The 19,616-nt window shown below is 44.1% G+C and overlaps 1 protein-coding gene across 3 annotated transcripts in view; it reads left to right on the top strand.

Moving 5' to 3' along the window:
* The window catches only part of LOC135517133 (U2 snRNP-associated SURP motif-containing protein-like), a 55,636-nt gene extending 46,200 nt beyond the window's left edge, over nt 1-9,436 (top strand). For all 3 annotated transcript variants that reach the window (XM_064941167.1, XM_064941165.1, XM_064941168.1), the window contains 7 exons: nt 193-439; nt 595-681; nt 5,275-5,471; nt 5,789-5,899; nt 7,656-7,792; nt 8,239-8,466; nt 8,673-9,436. In XM_064941167.1, the coding sequence (XP_064797239.1) occupies nt 193-439; nt 595-681; nt 5,275-5,471; nt 5,789-5,899; nt 7,656-7,792; nt 8,239-8,466; nt 8,673-8,811 (1,146 nt within the window). In that variant the 3' untranslated portion in view covers nt 8,812-9,436. The remainder of the gene's footprint in view (nt 1-192; nt 440-594; nt 682-5,274; nt 5,472-5,788; nt 5,900-7,655; nt 7,793-8,238; nt 8,467-8,672) is intronic.
* Nucleotides 9,437-19,616: the final 10,180 nt, after the last annotated feature.

Genomic DNA, 19,616 nt, shown 5'->3' with positions numbered 1-19,616 from the left:
ACGAATGCTTGCTAATCTTATTATTGGCTACGATTTGAAAATGTTGTCGTGGTTTGACAATATTGTGTGACTATTGGAAATGTTACGATTTGATAATGTTGGTGATGTGTAATGTCATCCACGCAGCACTAATAACTTCTGGAAGCTTCTTTTTGTTTTAATCCTAAACCGCTCCACTTCTCCTCACTACAGAAACTGCCGTTTGAACATCTGGCCCCTAGTCTGTTGGCCCAGAATGAGCCAGTGGAGGACATCGACGGGGCCCCCATTGGGGAGGACATGGATGGGGCCCCACTGGAGGACGTGGATGGGGTTCCTATTGGACTGGACGGGGCTGCCGCGGTGGCCGGCGCCCCTCCAGACGGAGCCTCCCTGGGGCTGGATGATCTGGATGGAGTGCCCATCAAAGCCCTGGAGGAGGACATAGACAGACTGCCCTGTGGGTGACCATTTAACCTGTACACATCCACATACGGACACATTGATTATTGAAGGGATACGTCATATTTGTTTCCTTACCTTGGAAGAGGTCTATGGACTCAACCCGAACGTCGACAGGACAGTTTTCTAATCAACCTCCTCCTTGTCTTTTAGTGGATCGGGCTGCGGTCAAAGCTGCATCCTTTAAAGTAGCCCCTTCAAAATGGGAAGCAGTGGACGAGTCTGAGCTGGAGGCACAGGGTGAGACCACGACTATAGGCTACTGTCTACCAAGCTAGGATTCCACTTGAATATGCTACTGTCTACCAAGCTAGGATTCCACTTGAATAGGCCACTTTCTACCAAGCTAGGATTCCACTTGAATAGGCTACTGTCTACCAAGCTAGGATTCCACTTGAATATGCTACTGTCTACCAAGCTAGGATTCCACTTGAATAGGCCACTTTCTACCAAGCTAGGATTCCACTTGTATAGGCTACTGTTTACCAAGCTAGGATTCCACTTGTATAGGCTACTGTCTACCAAGCTAGGATTCCACTTGAATATGCTACTGTCTACCAAGCTAGGATTCCACTTGAATAGGCCACTTTCTACCAAGCTAGGATTCCACTTGTATAGGCTACTGTTTACCAAGCTAGGATTCCACTTGAATAGGCCACTTTCTACCAAGCTAGGATTCCACTTTCTACCAAGCTAGGATTCCACTTTTTACCAAGCTAGGATTCCACTTTCTACCAAGCTAGGATCCCACTTTTTACCAAGCTAGGATTCCACTTTCTACCAAGCTAGGATTCCACTTTTTACCAAGCTAGGATTCCACTTTCTACCAAGCTAGGATTCCACTTTCTACCAAGCTAGGATTCCACGTTCTACCAAGCTAGGATTCCACTTTCTACCAAGCTAGGATTCCACTTTCTACCAAAGCTAGGATTCCACTTTTTACCAAGCTAGGATTCCACTTTTACCAAGCTAGGATTCCACTTTCTACCAAGCTAGGATTCCACTTTCTACCAAGCTAGGATTCCACTTTCTACCAAGCTAGGATTCCACTTTCTACCAAGCTAGGATTCCACTTTCTACCAAGCTAGGATTCCACTTTTTACCAAGCTAGATTCCACTTTTTACCAAGCTAGGATTCCACTTTCTACCAAGCTAGGATTCCACTTTCTACCAAGCTAGGATTCCACTTTTTACCAAGCTAGGATTCCATTTTTACCAAGCTAGGATTCCACTTTCTACCAAGCTAGGATTCCACTTTCTACCAAGCTAGGATTCCACTTTCTACCAAGCTAGGATTCCACTTTCTACCAAGCTAGGATTCCACTTTTTACCAAGCTAGGATTCCACTTTTTACCAAGCTAGGATTCCACTTTTTACCAAGCTAGGATTCCACTTTCTACCAAGCTAGGATTCCACTGTCTACCAAGCTAGGATTCCACTGTCTACCAAGCTAGGATTCCACTGTCTACCAAGCTAGGATTCCACTGTCTACCAAGCTAGGATTCCACTGTCTACCAAGCTAGGATTCCACTTTCTACCAAGCTAGGATTCCACTGTCTACCAAGCTAGGATTCCACTGTCTACCAAGCTAGGATTCCACTGTCTACCAAGCTAGGATTCCACTGTCTACCAAGCTAGGATTCCACTTTTTACCAAGCTAGGATTCCACTTTTTACCAAGCTAGGATTCCACTTTCTACCAAGCTAGGATTCCACTTTCTACCAAGCTAGGATTCCACTTTCTACCAAGCTAGGATTCCACTTTTTACCAAGCTAGGATTCCACTTTTTACCAAGCTAGGATTCCACTTTCTACCAAGCTAGGATTCCACTTTCTACCAAGCTAGGATTCCACTTTCTACCAAGCTAGGATTGCACTTTTTACCAAGCTAGGATTCCACTGTCTACCAAGGTAGGATTCCACTTTCTACCAAGCTAGGATTCCACTTTCTACCAAGCTAGGATTCCACTTTCTACCAAGCTAGGATTCCACTTTCTACCAAGCTAGGATTCCACTTTCTACCAAGCTAGGATTCCACTGTTTACCAAGCTAGGATTCCACTTTCTACCAAGCTAGGATTCCACTTTCTACCAAGCTAGGATTCCACTGTTTACCAAGCTAGGATTCCACTTTCTACCAAGCTAGGATTCCACTTTCTACCAAGCTAGGATTCCACTTTCTACCAAGCTAGGATTCCACTTTCTACCAAGCTAGGATTCCACTTTTTACCAAGCTAGGATTCCACTTTTTACCAAGCTAGGATTCCACTTGAATAGGCTACTGTCTACCAAGCTAGGATTCCACTTGTATAGGCTACTGTCTACCAAGCTAGGATTCCACTTTCTACCAAGCTAGGATTCCACTTTTTACCAAGCTAGGATTCCACTTTCTACCAAGCTAGGATCCCACTTTTTACCAAGCTAGGATTCCACTTTCTACCAAGCTAGGATTCCACTTTTTACCAAGCTAGGATTCCACTTTCTACCAAGCTAGGATTCCACTTTCTACCAAGCTAGGATTCCACTTTCTACCAAGCTAGGATTCCACTTTCTACCAAGCTAGGATTCCACTTTCTACCAAGCTAGGATTCCACTTTCTACCAAGCTAGGATTCCACTTTTTACCAAGCTAGGATTCCACTTTTTACCAAGCTAGGATTCCACTTTCTACCAAGCTAGGATTCCACTTTCTACCAAGCTAGGATTCCACTTTCTACCAAGCTAGGATTCCACTTTCTACCAAGCTAGGATTCCACTTTTTACCAAGCTAGGATTCCACTTTTTACCAAGCTAGGATTCCACTTTCTACCAAGCTAGATTCCACTTTCTACCAAGCTAGGATTCCACTTTCTACCAAGCTAGGATTCCACTTTCTACCAAGCTAGGATTCCACTTTTTACCAAGCTAGGATTCCACTTTTTACCAAGCTAGGATTCCACTTTCTACCAAGCTAGGATTCCACTTTCTACCAAGCTAGGATTCCACTTTCTACCAAGCTAGGATTCCACTTTCTACCAAGCTAGGATTCCACTTTTTACCAAGCTAGGATTCCACTTTTTACCAAGCTAGGATTCCACTTTCTACCAAGCTAGGATTCCACTTTCTACCAAGCTAGGATTCCACTTTCTACCAAGCTAGGATTCCACTTTCTACCAAGCTAGGATTCCACTTTTTACCAAGCTAGGATTCCACTTTTTACCAAGCTAGGATTCCACTTTTTACCAAGCTAGGATTCCACTTTTTACCAAGCTAGGATTCCACTTTTTACCAAGCTAGGATTCCACTTTCTACCAAGCTAGGATTCCACTTTCTACCAAGCTAGGATTCCACTTTTTACCAAGCTAGGATTCCACTTTTTACCAAGCTAGGATTCCACTTTCTACCAAGCTAGGATTCCACTTTCTACCAAGCTAGGATTCCACTTTCTACCAAGCTAGGATTCCACTTTCTACCAAGCTAGGATTCCACTTTCTACCAAGCTAGGATTCCACTGTCTACCAAGCTAGGATTCCACTGTCTACCAAGCTAGGATTCCACTGTCTACCAAGCTAGGATTCCACTGTCTACCAAGCTAGGATTCCACTGTCTACCAAGCTAGGATTCCACTGTCTACCAAGCTAGGATTCCACTTTTTACCAAGCTAGGATTCCACTTTTTACCAAGCTAGGATTCCACTTTCTACCAAGCTAGGATTCCACTTTCTACCAAGCTAGGATTCCACTTTCTACCAAGCTAGGATTCCACTTTCTACCAAGCTAGGATTCCACTTTCTACCAAGCTAGGATTCCACTTTCTACCAAGCTAGGATTCCACTTTTTACCAAGCTAGGATTGCACTTTTTACCAAGCTAGGATTCCACTGTCTACCAAGCTAGGATTCCACTTTCTACCAAGCTAGGATTCCACTTTCTACCAAGCTAGGATTCCACTTTCTACCAAGCTAGGATTCCACTTTCTACCAAGCTAGGATTCCACTGTTTACCAAGCTAGGATTCCACTTTCTACCAAGCTAGGATTCCACTGTTTACCAAGCTAGGATTCCACTTTCTACCAAGCTAGGATTCCACTTTCTACCAAGCTAGGATTCCACTGTCTACCAAGCTAGGATTCCACTTTCTACCAAGCTAGGATTCCACTGTTTACCAAGCTAGGATTCCACTGTCTACCAAGCTAGGATTCCACTTTCTACCAAGCTAGGATTCCACTTTCTACCAAGCTAGGATTCCACTGTCTACCAAGCTAGGATTCCACTTTCTACCAAGCTAGGATTCCACTTTCTACCAAGCTAGGATTCCACTTTCTACCAAGCTAGGATTCCACTTTCTACCAAGCTAGGATTCCACTTTCTACCAAGCTAGGATTCCACTTTCTACCAAGCTAGGATTCCACTTTCTACCAAGCTAGGATTCCACTTTCTACCAAGCTAGGATTCCACTTTTTACCAAGCTAGGATTCCACTGTCTACCAAGCTAGGATTCCACTTTCTACCAAGCTAGGATTCCACTTTTTACCAAGCTAGGATTCCACTTTCTACCAAGCTAGGATTCCACTTTTTTACCAAGCTAGGATTCCACTTTTTACCAAGCTAGGATTCCACTTTTTACCAAGCTAGGATTCCACTTTCTACCAAGCTAGGATTCCACTGTTTACCAAGCTAGGATTCCACTTTTTACCAAGCTAGGATTCCACTTTCTACCAAGCTAGGATTCCACTTTTTACCAAGCTAGGATTCCACTTTCTACCAAGCTAGGATTCCACTTTCTACCAAGCTAGGATTCCACTTGAAAGTGTCCCGAACCTGTTTTTTTTCTTAATTGTTTATTTGTTTCCTCCTCAGCCGTGACCACCTCAAAGTGGGAGATCTTTGAGCAGCCAGAGGAGGAGAATAAGGACGACAGTGATGATGAGGACACCAAGAGTTCTCGTTCAGAGGAGCCTCCCAGTTACTCCAACCCCATCAGAGACGACTTGGACTCCAAGACCAAGCACTCTGAGATGAATGAGGACAGACGCACCAAGCTCCGGGAGATAGAGGTAAACATGGCACCATTTTACTGGAGCTCAGTTGGTGGAGCACACGGATAGTGGGTTCGATTCCTGGGACCACCCTTACGTAAATAAATAATACATTCGCGCTTGACTGTGTCTGCTAAATGGTATATAATATTATTATTATCAGATGGCCGGAAATAAGCAGACAAACAAGTACAACTCACATGAGGCTCGGAGTTGTTCATTTTAATAGTATAATATTATACTATAATAATAGTATAATATGTTCAATGGCCACACCATGTAAGTTGACCCTGTGGGTATTTTTCTACATGTAAAAAATAATCTGTTTTCTTCAGGTCAAAGTGATGAAGTTCCAGGACGAGCTAGAGTCTGGGAAAAGGCCCAAGAAGTCTGGCCAGAGTCTCCAAGAACAGGTGGAACACTACAGAGACAAACTGTTACACAAGGTATTTCGTATGAACCGAATCCTCTTGGTTGCTGACGGAACATATATACATTCTGAAAGTATTCAGACCCCCTTGACTTTTTCCACAATTTGTTACGTTACAGCCTTATTCTAAAATCTATTTACATTTCTTTTTTCCTCCATAAATCTACACACAATATCCCCATAACAACTAAAGCAAAAACGGGTCTGTATTTTTTTTTCTACAGTTATATAAAAATTAAAATAAACTGAAATCACATTTTACATACGTATTCAGACCCTTTACTCAGTACTTTGTTGAAGCACCTTTGGCAGTGATTACAGCCTGGATTCTTCTTGGGTATGACGCTACAAGCTTGGCACACCTGTATTTGGGGAGTTTCTTCCATTCTCCTCTGCAGATTCTCTCAAGCTCTGTCAGGTTCTATGGGGAGCATCGCTGCACAGCTATTTTCAGGTCTTTCCAGAGATGTTGGATTGGGTTCTGGCTGGGCCACTCAAGGACATTCAGAGACTTGTCCCGAAGCCACTCCTGCGTTGTCTTCGCTGTGTGCTTAGTCATTTCCTGTTGGAATGTGAACCTTCGCCCCAGTCTTAGGTCCTGAGCACTCTGGAGTAGGTTTTCATCAAGGATATCTCTGTGCTCGGTTCATCTTTCCCTCGATCCTGACCCATCTCCTTGTCCCTGCCGCCATCAGACGTGAAGCTTGGCATTCAGGCCAAGAGTTCAATCTTGGTTTCACCAGACCAGAGAAGCTTGTTTCACATGGTCTGATAGTCTAAAGGTGCCTTCCATCTGGCCACTCTACCATAAAGGCCTGATTGGTGGAGTGCTGCAGAGATGGTTGTCCTTCTGGAAGGTTCTCCCATCTCCACAGAGGAACTCTGGAGCTCCGTCAGAGTGACCATCGGGTTCTTGGTCACCTCCCTGACCAAGGCCCTTCTCCCCCGATTGCTCAGTTTGGCTGGGCGGCCAGCTGTAGGAAGTCTTGGTTGTTCCAAACTTCTTCCATTTAAGAATGATAGGCCCTGTTATCTCGGTGACCTTCAATGCTTCATAAATGTTTTGGTACCCTTCCCCAGATCTGTGCCTCGACGCAATCCTGTCACGCAGCTCTACGGACACCTCATGGCTTGTTTTTTTTCCTCTGACATGCACTGTCAACTGTGGGACCTTTTTATATAGACAGGTCTGCGCCTTTCCAAATCTTATCCAATCAATTGAATTTACCACAGGTGGACTCTAATCCAGTTATAGAAACATCTCAAGGATGATAAATGGAAACAGGATGCACCTGAGTCTCATGCAAAGGGTCTGAATACATATATGTGTAAATAAGATTTTTATGTTTTTTATATATTTGCACAAATTTCTAAAAACCTGTTTGCACTTTGTCATTATGGGATATTGTGTGTAGATTGATGAGGAGGATTGTTTATTTATTTAATCCATTTTAGACTAAGACTGTAACGTAACAAATTGTGGAAAAAGGGGATACTTTACGAATGCCGTGTCGGAGCTGTACTATTGTTTCCCAATGTAATTTATTACATGAATTACGGTCATTGTTATTTACCTCAAATTATCTGAAGTTTACATCTGAAGGACATATCCTAGAGGATACTTCAGATATTGACATATTTAATAGCCCAGTACTCCCTGGAGAACAGTTCCAATTGTTACTGGGTGGTTTATTCATAGCTGAATAAAGGAAAATATTGGATCATGTCGCTTTCCATTCAGTAATATAACTTAAAGCCCTTTTTTTTTTTAGGAAAAAGAAAAGGAGAAACTGGAACGAGAGAAAGAGCGGGAGAAAGAGAGGGAGAAAAGGGATAAGGAGAAAAGCGAAGCTCGTTTAAAAGACGCCAAGAAGGAGAAGGAGGATTCTACTCCAACCAGGAGAGACAGGTCAGTCCCGCATAGTTTTCGTGATGCATTCATTAGACTTAATGACATTAGTGGCTCTATTAATCAGTCAAGCTTTATTTATAGACCACATTTCTTCCAACAAATGCCTTTCAAAGTGCTGAAGAAATAAAATGAAACGATGTGAGAAAGATGAAACAAAACATTTACAAATCTAAAATGAAGATCGACATAAATAATGGTTGGATAGCAAGAGCAAACTTAGTGATAGAGCTATGTGATGGGTTCCTATCAGATCCTAGGAAAGCACTCCCTATTAGGATTAAATACCATTCATATGCACCCTTGAAAAGAGTGTCAGTTCAGGGCTTCCTTGACAGAGATTCATATCTCATTGGGATTCAAATTAAAAACCGATAGCCAGTCGTTTTATGACAACAACAACAACAACAACAAAAATATTCTGCCAATTTCATCTTCTCTGCCAGGCGCGGTGTTTCTCCTGTGGTTGCTAAGAAACGGCGTCACAGCGGCTCGCCCGGCAGCCCCCCGAGGAGCAGCAGCAGACGAGCTCGCTCCCCGTCCCCCCGCTCGGAGAGGTCAGAACGTTCCGAACGCTCGGACCGCTCCTACTCCAAGGACGTGGCGTCGTCACGATCCCGCTCCTCCCACAAAGACTCCCCTCGCGTCACCAGCAGCAAGAAGTTGTCCAAAAGGTCAGGAAGCATTTAGATGTCTTCAAAACATTCCTCTAGAAGTTATGTTGTTCTGCTTTTCCTTTTACCTTTGAGAGGAAAAACAACTGTTTGGGCAATCAAATATCTGATCCTTCTATCTTTGTGGATAACTTTCAGAAAACATCCTTAAAGGCCGTTAGTCTTCAGTTCTCCTTAACTCTCCTGTGTGTGTGCTTTCTCCCCAGGTCTCCCTCTTTACCCCGCACGCCCAAACGGTCCAGGAGATCGCGCTCCAGAACACCCAAGAAATCCTCTAAGAAGTCACGGTCAAAATCACGGTCTCCGCATCGGTCCCACAAGAAATCAAAGAAGAGCAAACACTGACAAATCACATCCCTGTTCACTCTCCCCTATACACCCTCCCCCCCCAACCTCCACTATACACACCCTCTCCCGTGATGGATAAATAAAAGAATGAACTGGAGTGGCAGCTCCGTTCCCTGCCTGAATGTTCCTGTGAAGAAGAGGATGATGAAGAGGAGTAATGGGTATTCCATGTTGGGTCTCGATGGATCCAGCCTGGTTGCCAGGTGATGTGTGTCTGGGATCTAGCCGTGTTGCCATGTTGGTACTCAATGGATCCAGCAGGGTTGCCATGTTGGGACTCAATGGATCCAGCAGGGTTGCCATGTTGGTACTCAATGGATCCAGCAGGGTTGCCATGTTGGTACTCAATGGATCCAGCAGGGTTGCCATGTTGGGACTCAATGGATCCAGCAGGGTTGCCATGTTGGGACTAAATACATTTTGCCAGAATGGATCTAACCTGAATAATAAGAAAATATGAGCTGGATATGTGTTCTTCCACCACCCGATGGGGTTAATCCTTGTAGTAGACACACTCCCAGTGTGATGATGTAGTCTCTTTTTTCCTCATGATATCCTTTTCTTTTTTGTCACAAATTAATAAAAAGGATTCATAATAAAAAATATATAATTTGTCCTTTAACGTTTTGCAACGCAAATCGTTTCAGACAAGTCGTACAAGTCCGTTAACTCTATTTTTACACAAACCAAATATGCATTATTTGTCTACAGACAACGCCAGAATGAATTTGAGGTCAGTTCGAAGTTATAACTGTTAGAAGTTCAACAGATAATAGATCAAACAGTCAGTCTTTTCTGATAGACAGGAATCCTAATGTACAGTGAGGGGAAAAAAGGTATTTGATCCCCTGCTGATTTTGTACGTTTGCCCACTGACAAAGAAATGATCCGTCTATAATTTTAATGGTAGGTTTATTTGAACACTGAGAGACAGAATAACAACAACAAAGTCCAGAAAAACGCATGTCAAAAATGTTATGAATTGATTTGCATTTTAATGAGGGAAATAAGTATTTGACCCCCTCTGCAAAACATGACTTAGTACTTGGTGGCAAAACCCTTGTTGGCAATCAGAGGTCAGACGTTTTATGTAGTTGGCCACCAGGTTTGCACACATCTCAGGAGGGATTTTGTCCCACTCCTCTTTGCAGAACTTCTCCAAGTCATTAAGGTATCGAGGTACCTTCAGCTCCCTCCACAGATTTTCGATGGGATTAAGGTCTGGAGACTGGCTAGGCCGCTCCAAGGTATTAAACATATGGCTGTTCTGTGCCTGAGGACACCCCAAACAGACAAAGATTATTGCTCAGTCTGTAATGGCAGTGGTGGAAACGGGGGAAAGTTTGGAAGTCGATTTAACGATTGAAATGTTTTTCAAGGTCGAGAGCCATGCGTTCTCCAAAACACGACCCAGCTTTAACACAATGCCTGTCCAACCCAGCTTTAACACAATGCCCATCCAACCCAGCTTTAACACAGCGCCCATCCAACCCAGCTTTAACACAATGCCCATCCAACCCAGCTTTAACACAATGCCCATCCAACCCAGCTTTAACACAATGCCCATCCAACCCAGCTTTAACACAATGCCCATCCAACCCAGCTTTAACACAATGCCCATCCAACCCAGCTTTAACACAATGCCCATCCAACCCAGCTTTAACACAATGCCCATCCAACCCAGCTATAACACAATGCCCATCCAATCCAGCTTTAACACAATGCCCATCCAACCCAGAAGCACCAATGTGTCAGAGGAAACACCGTACACCTGGCGACCTGGTCAGCGTGCACTGTGCCCCGCCCGCCACAGGAGTCGCTAGTTCGCGCTGAGACAAAGATATCTCGGCCGGCCAAACTCTCCCTAACCCGGACGATGCTGGGCCAATTGTGCGCCGCCACATGAGCCACCCGGGTCGTGGCCGGCTGCGACAGAGCCTGGACTCGAACCCAGAATCTCTGGTGTCCTTAGACCACTGCGCCACCCGGGAGGCCCTAATGTTTTTCAAGGTTAAACAAAGTTGGTTGAGTTCATTCACCGCTGGGTGTATAGTCCATAGATGTGTCCGTGCTTTCACTGTGCTGGATATATGGACACTACATCAGATGGTGACCTCTGCTACTCCGTTGTCATGGTCTACATAAGTACATTTTAATTAATATCTACTCTGGTTACACTTGAGGGAACAGGGATATATCCACGAGTAATGGTATAAAAGTTGATATCCAGAACGTTCTGCCACACAGCTTGTTTTTATTAAACTACATATCCACTAGGTGACAGTATGATGCTGCTTTAAAGGTTCACAATTCTAGAGACTTCTAACAATCCTGTATTGTGTTATTCATTTGTTTTTAATGTTGTTGACCTTTTTTTTTTAAAGTTGCCTCCATATCAGCATCTCAAGCACAGAAGTCTTGCCATCAATTCTCAGTCCCACTCGGTCGTGTTCCTGGGAAACAACAGATGGATGTACTGATAAATGTGTGCGTACACACTCTCTCTTTCCCTCTCCCCCTTCTCTCTTTCTTACTTTCTGTCTCTCACTGGGGCTACCTAACACTGTAATTCGTCTTACATATCGCTCACTATGTGCTACGAGCCTCGGTGAGAAAGAACCGTTGTCTTTGCCAGGATAGGATTCGGGGTGTTTGCTGTGTAACTGTCCCATGGGAAAGCCCCGTGCTGAATGACTGATGTGCTGTCAGTTTCTCTAATCTATCTGTTTGCCTGTCTAAGCTATCTGGAATAGAGTCCTTGCTTGTTTAGTGCCCTGCATCTGTCCTCACAGATCCCCAGTGGAGTTTATCCAAAGACAATGGTAAACTGTCTCCATGATGCAGGAAGTGTTGAGTCCCATGTGTACAATACTGGGAGAGTGAGTCTGTCTTGCTAAGACACTGCATTGCCATTAAGGCTGGCTTGGACCACTCCTCCTCAGGAAGTAAAAACCTAAAGCACAGACGTGATCTATAGAGGATGACCTCACTGTTAAAGACGTGGGAACACTGCGTGTGTTTGACCTATTGGATGAAGACGTGGGGACACTGCGTGTGTTTGACCTCTTGGATAAAGACGTGGGGACACTGCGTGTGTTTGACCTATTGGATGAAGACGTGGGAACACTGCGTGTGTTTGACCTCTTGGATAAAGACGTGGGAACACTGCGTGTGTTTGACCTCTTGGATAAAGATGTGGGAACACTGCGTGTGTTTGACCTCTTGGATAAAGACGTTGGAACACTGCGTGTGTTTGACCTCTTGGATAAAGACGTGGGGACACTGCGTGTGTTTGACCTCTTGGATAAAGACGTGGGGACACTGCGTGTGTTTGACCTCTTGGATAAAGACGTGGGGACACTGCGTGTCTTTGACCTCTTGGATAAAGATGTGGGAACACTGCGTGTGTTTGACCTCTTGGATAAAGACGTGGGAACACTGCGTGTGTTTGACCTCTTGGATAAAGACGTGGGAACACTGCGTGTGTTTGACCTCTTGGATAAAGACGTGGGAACACTGCGTGTGTTTGACCTCTTGGATAAAGACGTGGGAACACTGCGTGTATTTGACCTCTTGGATAAAGACGTTGGAACACTGCGTGTGTTTGACCTCTTGGATAAAGACGTGGGGACACTGCGTGTGTTTGACCTATTGGATAAAGACGTGGGGACACTGCGTGTGTTTGACCTCTTGGATAAAGACGTGGGGACAGAGACTGATTCAGTTTGGAAGTGACAGTAGTAAGGGATAAACAATACCCTTTCAAGCCTCTTGACCTTTATGGAGGTTCTGTCTAGAAAGACCCCTTGTGACACATTGTATAGATGCGTTAATCCTCACGATATAACATGGCGGAACTTGCTTTATAAAATTGTACCCTTATTTAACTAGGCAAGTCAGTTAAGAACAAATTCTTATTTTCAATGACGGCCTACCGGGGAACAGTGGGTTAACTGCCTTGTTCAGGGGCAGAATGACAGATATTTACCTTGCAAGATCGAATCCCTGAATTGACAACATTTTGGTTACTAGTCCAACGCTCTAACCACTAGGCTACTTACCGCCCCTTGTGTGATCTATAATAATAATTCATTTAATTTGTAAAGCGCTTTTCTCACACCAAAGGAACTTCAAATTGATTTAAAAACAATCCAGAATAACAGAACATGGAACACACAGAATAATCAGAATTCCTTTTCCGACCAGCAAGGTCTTGATAATGTATATAGACTGTAAACTAGACCATAAAGCATCTGCTATAAAACACATTGATGGATTTATCTATTGTGATAGAAGTCATAGACGACCTTGTAAAATTTCCCGAACTAATTCCTGAGGTAAATAATTACCTTGGCATCCGTCTACCCCTCTATAAACGCTCAAAGTAGATTCTGGTCACAATTGAATACAGATTCCAAACAAAGCTAAAAACTAATTGACGCAACAGTGTCTTTTATTTGCGCAAATTAAGCACGTCTACCGGACGATTTCGGTTCATAAAGTAAACTCGAGTTTGGAGTAGTACAAGAGCACCTCTCTGTCTCGTGATTAAAGCACAATTGGCTCTGCTTCCAGTTAGTAAAGGCAACAATTAAAACATTTTTTTTTTAAATCACCTTTATTTCTTCTCTCTTCTCTGTATACATCAATGATGTCGCTCTTGCTGCTGGTGAGTCCCTGATCCACCTCTATGCAGACGACACCATTCGGTCTACTTCTGGCCCTTCTTTGGACACTGTGTTAACAACCCTCCAGGCGAGCTTCAATGCCATACAACTCTCCTTCCGTAGTCTCCAATTGCTCTTAAATAAATGTAAAACTAAATGCATTCTCTTCAACCGATTTCTGCCTGCACCTTCCCGCCTGTCCAACATCACTACTCTGGACGGTTCTGACTTAGAATATGTGGACAACTACAAATAGCTAGGTGTCTGGTTAGACTGTAAACTCTCCTTCCAGACTCACATCAAACATCTCCAATCCAAAATTAAATCTAGAATTGGCTTCCTATTTCGAAACAAAGCATCCTTCACTCATGCTGCCAAACCATACCCTCGTAAAACTGACCATCCTACCGATCCTCGACTTCGGTGATGTCATTTACAAAATAGCCTTCAATAACCTACTCAATAAATTGGATGCAGTCTATCACAGTGCCATCCGTTTTGTCACCAAAGCTCCATATACTACCCACTACTGCGACCTGTACGCTCTCGTTGGCTGGCCCTCGCTTCATACTCGTCGCCAAACCCGTTCCGGGTAGCCTCTGAGAATAACATTGATTCTTACACACGTGACTGAGTTCATTGGGAAGTGTATAGGGGATGTTGTTCCCAAGGTGACTATTAAAACCTACACAAACCATAAACCGTGGATAGATGGCAGCATTCGCGCAAAACTGAAAGCACAGACCACCGCATTTTAGCCATGGCAAGGTGACTGGGAAAATGGTTGAATACAAACAGTGTAGTTATTCCCTCCGTAAGGCAATCAAACTGGCAAAACATCAGTACAGAGACAAAGTGGAGTCACAATTCAATTCCTCAGACACAAGACAAATGTGGCAGGGTCTACAGACCATCCTGGATTACAAAGGGAAAACCAGCAACATCTCGGACGCCGACGTCTTGCTCCCGGACAAGCTGAACACCTTCTTTGCCCGCTTTGAGGATTACACAGTGCCACCGACGCGGCCCGCTCCCAGGGACTAACAGTAGTAGGCCTGATTACCAACAATGACGAGACAGTCTACAGTGAGCAGGTGAACGGTCCTGTTGGAGTGGTGTCAGGAAAATAACCTCTCACTCAACGTCAACAAAATGAAGAAGCTGATCGTGGACTTGGAAAAGGTGGAAAGCTTCAAGTTCCTCGACGTACACATCAGTGTCAATCTGAAATGGTCCACCCACACAGACAGTGTGGCAAAGAAGGCGCAACACTGCCTTTTCAACCTCAGGAGGCTGAAGAAATTCATCTTGGCCCCTAAGATCCTCAAACTTTTACGGATGCACAATGGAGTGCAGCCTGTCGGGCTGTATCACTGACTGGTGCGGCAACCGCACCGCCCACAACCGCAAGGCTCTCCAGAGGGTGGTACGGTCTGCCCAATGCATCACCGGGGGCAATCTACCTGCCCTCCTGGACACGTACAGCACCCGATGTCACAGGAAGTCTAAAAAGATCAAGGACATCAACCACCCGAGCCACTGCCTGTTCGCTCCGCTATCATCCAGAAGACGAGGTCAGTACAGGTGCATCAAAGCTGGGACCGAGAGACTGAAAAACACCTTCTCTTTCAAGGCCATCAGACTGTTAAAAAGCCACCACTAGCCTGCCATCACTAGCCTGCTACCACCCGGCTACTCAACCCTGCAGCTTAGAGGCTTCTGCCCTATATACATAGACATGGAATCACTGGTCACTTTAATAATGGAACACCAGTCACTAATAATGTTTACATACTGCTTTACTCATTCCATATGTGTACACTGTATTCTATTCTACTGTAATTAGTCAATGCCACTCATCCTAATATTTATATATTTCTTAATTCCATTATTTTACTTTTAGATGTGTGTATTGTTGTCAATTGTTAAGACTACTGCACAGTTGGAGCTAGATACACAAGCATTTCGGTACACCTGCAATAACATCTGCTAAATACGTGTATGTGACCAATACAATTTTATTTGATTTGCCCCCAACACACTCATCCAACATATTAGTACTTTACTCAAAAAGCATCTAAATAATTATCTTTATCTTAAAGCTTTCCTACTTCTAGGAAACATATGTAGCTCTAACTTCATTTAAATATATCTCAAATTTTTCAAAAAAAAATAAAAAAAAATGTTTGATTGAATTTATATCTCCAAAAGTTGTTTTGTTGAGCAAGAGCAGTGGCAGCCAGGGAAAGTGTTGGGGAAATAATATGATGCTATCTTGTTAATGTGAGTTACAGTTGGGCGGGGCAGTTACCCCCAGGGGACTAGTTAACGGAGTACCCTGTAATGAACAGTGCGCCACTGTCTCCGTTTGGCCGTGCTCCATATGGATGGGAATAGGGGTGAACATTTTGTAACTGTATTCTGGTTTTGCATACAAGGAGACAAGTATGGTTTGGTTAACGTTTTTGTCGTTGTGTATGATAACAGCTTCTTCTAATTAAGTAGGCGACAGCAATCATGTTGACAATTTAGAAACTTGCCTTCCATGTGCGGGCACAACGTGGGAATTGGTGGAACGTGGAAATTGGTGGCAGGTGATGGCTACGATGCCTCGAGAGTAGACTGTTTGAAAACATCCTAGAATACGACAGGTCGAGGAACATGGATGATCACAACAATGAGAACGCTCGCTTCAAGTGGTCTGACTGCCAGGGCGACTCGTCAGCTGATAGCGGGACAGCGGCAGAAAACAATGCTGGAGGAGATCTGGAAGAGGTTCATATGCATCTCGCCTGCCTGCCGGAGTGATATGTGACGGCTAAATTCACTTTATCAGCATATATGCTCTGCTGGGCAGTACCGAAACTCTACCAGGTAAGATGGTCTCACTGAAGCAGTCGAAGTTAATGGAATGTTTATGCTTCTCTCTCTGAGTGGAGTAGTACATTATTGTTGTCAAGCGCCCCCCACACACCCCCAATACTAGAATTCAAAATCACAATGCAGTGATGACCAATGTATGCGATACACTCTGCTGCCTTTTTAATTTAGGAAAATCTAGTCATGGCATTGTTGCCCACATCCTCTGAGTTACACTGACTGTACAAAACATTAAGAACACCTGCTCTTTCCATGACAGACTGACCAGGTGAAAGCTATGATCCCTTATTGATGTCACCTGTTAAATCCCCTTCAGTCAGTGTAGATTAAGTGTACATTCTCCTGAACTATATTGAGCCACTGAAATGAAATTATCTTAGTGTTTGCTTATACAAACCTCTTCAAAGTGTTGTGTAAAATGTGTCCTGTTTTAATATATCCCATTTAGCAGACGCTTTTGTCCAAAGCGACTTACAAGTCGGCTGGGGCCACTACTTTTACATATGGGTGGCCCCAGCGGGAATCGAACCCACGACGCTTGGCGTTGCAAGCACCATGCTCTACCGACTGAGCCACACAGGTCTAATATGCACTCAAATATGAGGCGCTACATCTTTTACCTGTAGGCATACATTTATTATTGCTCCAACCTGTCCGATTTGCCCTGTGAGAAAAGCCTACTGGTGTACGGAGACCTTCATCATTCATACCAATAATATTGAAGCAAAACACAACAACCAGTCTGTTCCTCAACCACACCACAGCTTCAGTCTTTCCCAAGAGTCTAATATTCTTCTGCAGAAGTGATGCTGTCTCGTGTGTTTCACTAATTCACCCTCGTTCTGCTATTGTGACATGTATTTACTCTCTTACAATCGGTCGCTATGGAAACTTACCTTTTTTTGTTTGGATCTGCTGGGCTCCTGCGTTCTGTTATTTTAACTACCGGGCCCAATTATCAATGCATGGGAATGTTTCACCCTTAACCAAGCCAACCCACTGAAACACCCACACTTAGCACCACGAAGGGCGTGTCTATACCCGGCACATTACTGTTATCTCTTCTGTCAGTAAAACCTTTAAAGTACCGTTCCAGGGTGATACGGACTTCCTAACATCTCAGTCGAAACCAGAAGAGAAGCAACAGACAATGAAGTACCCAGTGTCTGCTCTTGGACATGTTTGTCCCATCACTGGATCGAGAGAGCATCTATTATGTGTTGGCTGGAAGTGTGGGAAGATTACGTGGGCTGCCAGAGCAGACAGCTGTGGAAGTAGACTAAAGTGTCTCTGTGGTTGGGTCCTCGGTCCTGCCCTGCCAAACCCCCGAGCTTAACTGGCTCTTTAGACAAGATGCCAGTTGTCATGGTTGCAGGGCTAAACAGCATAGTATTGGCCCTTATAAACACAGTCCCATTCACCTGGGGGTAAAGATATCAGGATATAGACCCTTATAAACACAGTCCCATTCACCTGGGGGTAAAGATATCAGGATACAGGCCCTTATAAACACAGTCCCATTCACCTGGGGGTAAAGATTTCAGGATATAGGCCCTTATAAACACAGTCCCATTCACCTGGGGGTAAAGATATCAGGATATAGGCCCTTATAAACACAGTCCCATTCACCTGGGGGTAAAGATATCAGGATATAGGCCCTTATAAACACAGTCCCATTCACCTGGGGGTAAAGATTTCAGGATATAGGCCCTTATAAACACAGTCCCATTCGCCTGGGGGTAAAGATATAAGCATATAGACCCTTATAAACACAGTCCCATTCACCAGGATGGCCCAACCCATAATAGATAAACCCTATTGATTTGAGGTCGTGTTGGACTCCGTTGTCCCCCGGTAGAATAAAGTTGTATGTTTTGTCTAACAGCAATGCGGCTCATCCAAATAAAGTCACACTTTTCCAGAAGTGTAATCAATCTTTGGGTTTGATTTTGTTTTTATGGAGAAGTGTGTATTGTTGTCAAACTAATTTTCCATTTCACTCTGTTTTGACATCTGCTTGTCAGTGTTATCAGCATGACCGGTAACTGTACTTAATGTATAGGCTTGTCCAAATGGAACCCTATTCCCTATGTAGTGCACTACTTTTGACCAGAGCCCCATAGTGCTTAATTTGGGAAGCAGATCAGGACAATAGGAACCTGTACAGTACTTCCTGTAAAGTGTTGATGTGGAACATGTATTTCCTGTTTCCCCATCTAATGAAGTGTCATTAAAAGATCACAGGGACAGGGGGTGGCTTGGATCTATGTCAGTCAGGTTCTTCACCAGTGAATCCTCATTTCTTACAGTTGTCAGCTGCCCTCTCGCTCCGACTTTTGCCATGTGATCAGCCCTGAAATGGTCCCGAAAGTGTCTGACAAAACCACGGGCACATTAGTTTTGACGCAGCAGGTAACATTACAACACCCATTATGAGTCAGGTCAGGAACACGTTTTATCCTGGGTGTAACGAACGTCACTGTGGATATCGCCCTCTGTGGTGCTGTCTGTCTGTCTGTCAGGACAAGAAATGTCTCCCTCGGGCTCCCTGTAAACTCCTCTAACATTCCACATTGTGCAGGAAGTAACCACAGGGACACAAAGCCCAGCGAAACACACACACACAGAGCCCAGCCCCAGAGACAGTCTCAACTCATGCACAGATTCAACCCTTCTGATTACGTAAAACCTCTTAGTTCACTTTGAACTGCCTCCCTGAATTGCTACGGGTATGATGGCTTTGAGATATGGTGGTATGCACTGCACGTCGCTTAATTCAACCTGTTGGATTCACCGGGATATTAAAGGTCCACTTCAATAGTTTGAAATATATACAGCACATTTTAGTTATAATAACATATAGCGTATACATGATGTAATGTAAAGTGTGAATAAGTGCTTGCCCTGTGCTGAGGTACAAAAACCACCCGCTGTCGTCAGGGCTGGTCCTGATGAGTCTGGAATGTGTTGGTGTGACAGGGAAGGAATGCGTTTTAAAGAACCGCTCCGGGTCGCAGTCTGGTGGGGTCGGAGGTCACACAACCTGGTGACCATAGTGATCCTATTAAATTACCATTAGTAGTGTTCTAATTTCTAATTCTGTGGCCAGAGGTCGCATCAGGTCTGCCTCTCTCGTTAACTCTGTCAGTCAAGGACACACACACCAAGTAGATCAAAAACACACACGCATTTTTTTTTTTTATATATATAGTCACGTGACTTAACGAGCAGTTGGCCACGAAACAACGCTCGTTA

This window comes from Oncorhynchus masou, chromosome 28, assembly GCF_036934945.1.
Source record: "Oncorhynchus masou masou isolate Uvic2021 chromosome 28, UVic_Omas_1.1, whole genome shotgun sequence".
Taxonomy (NCBI): Eukaryota; Metazoa; Chordata; class Actinopteri; order Salmoniformes; family Salmonidae; genus Oncorhynchus; species Oncorhynchus masou.
This window is presented reverse-complemented; position numbering and strand designations above follow the sequence as displayed.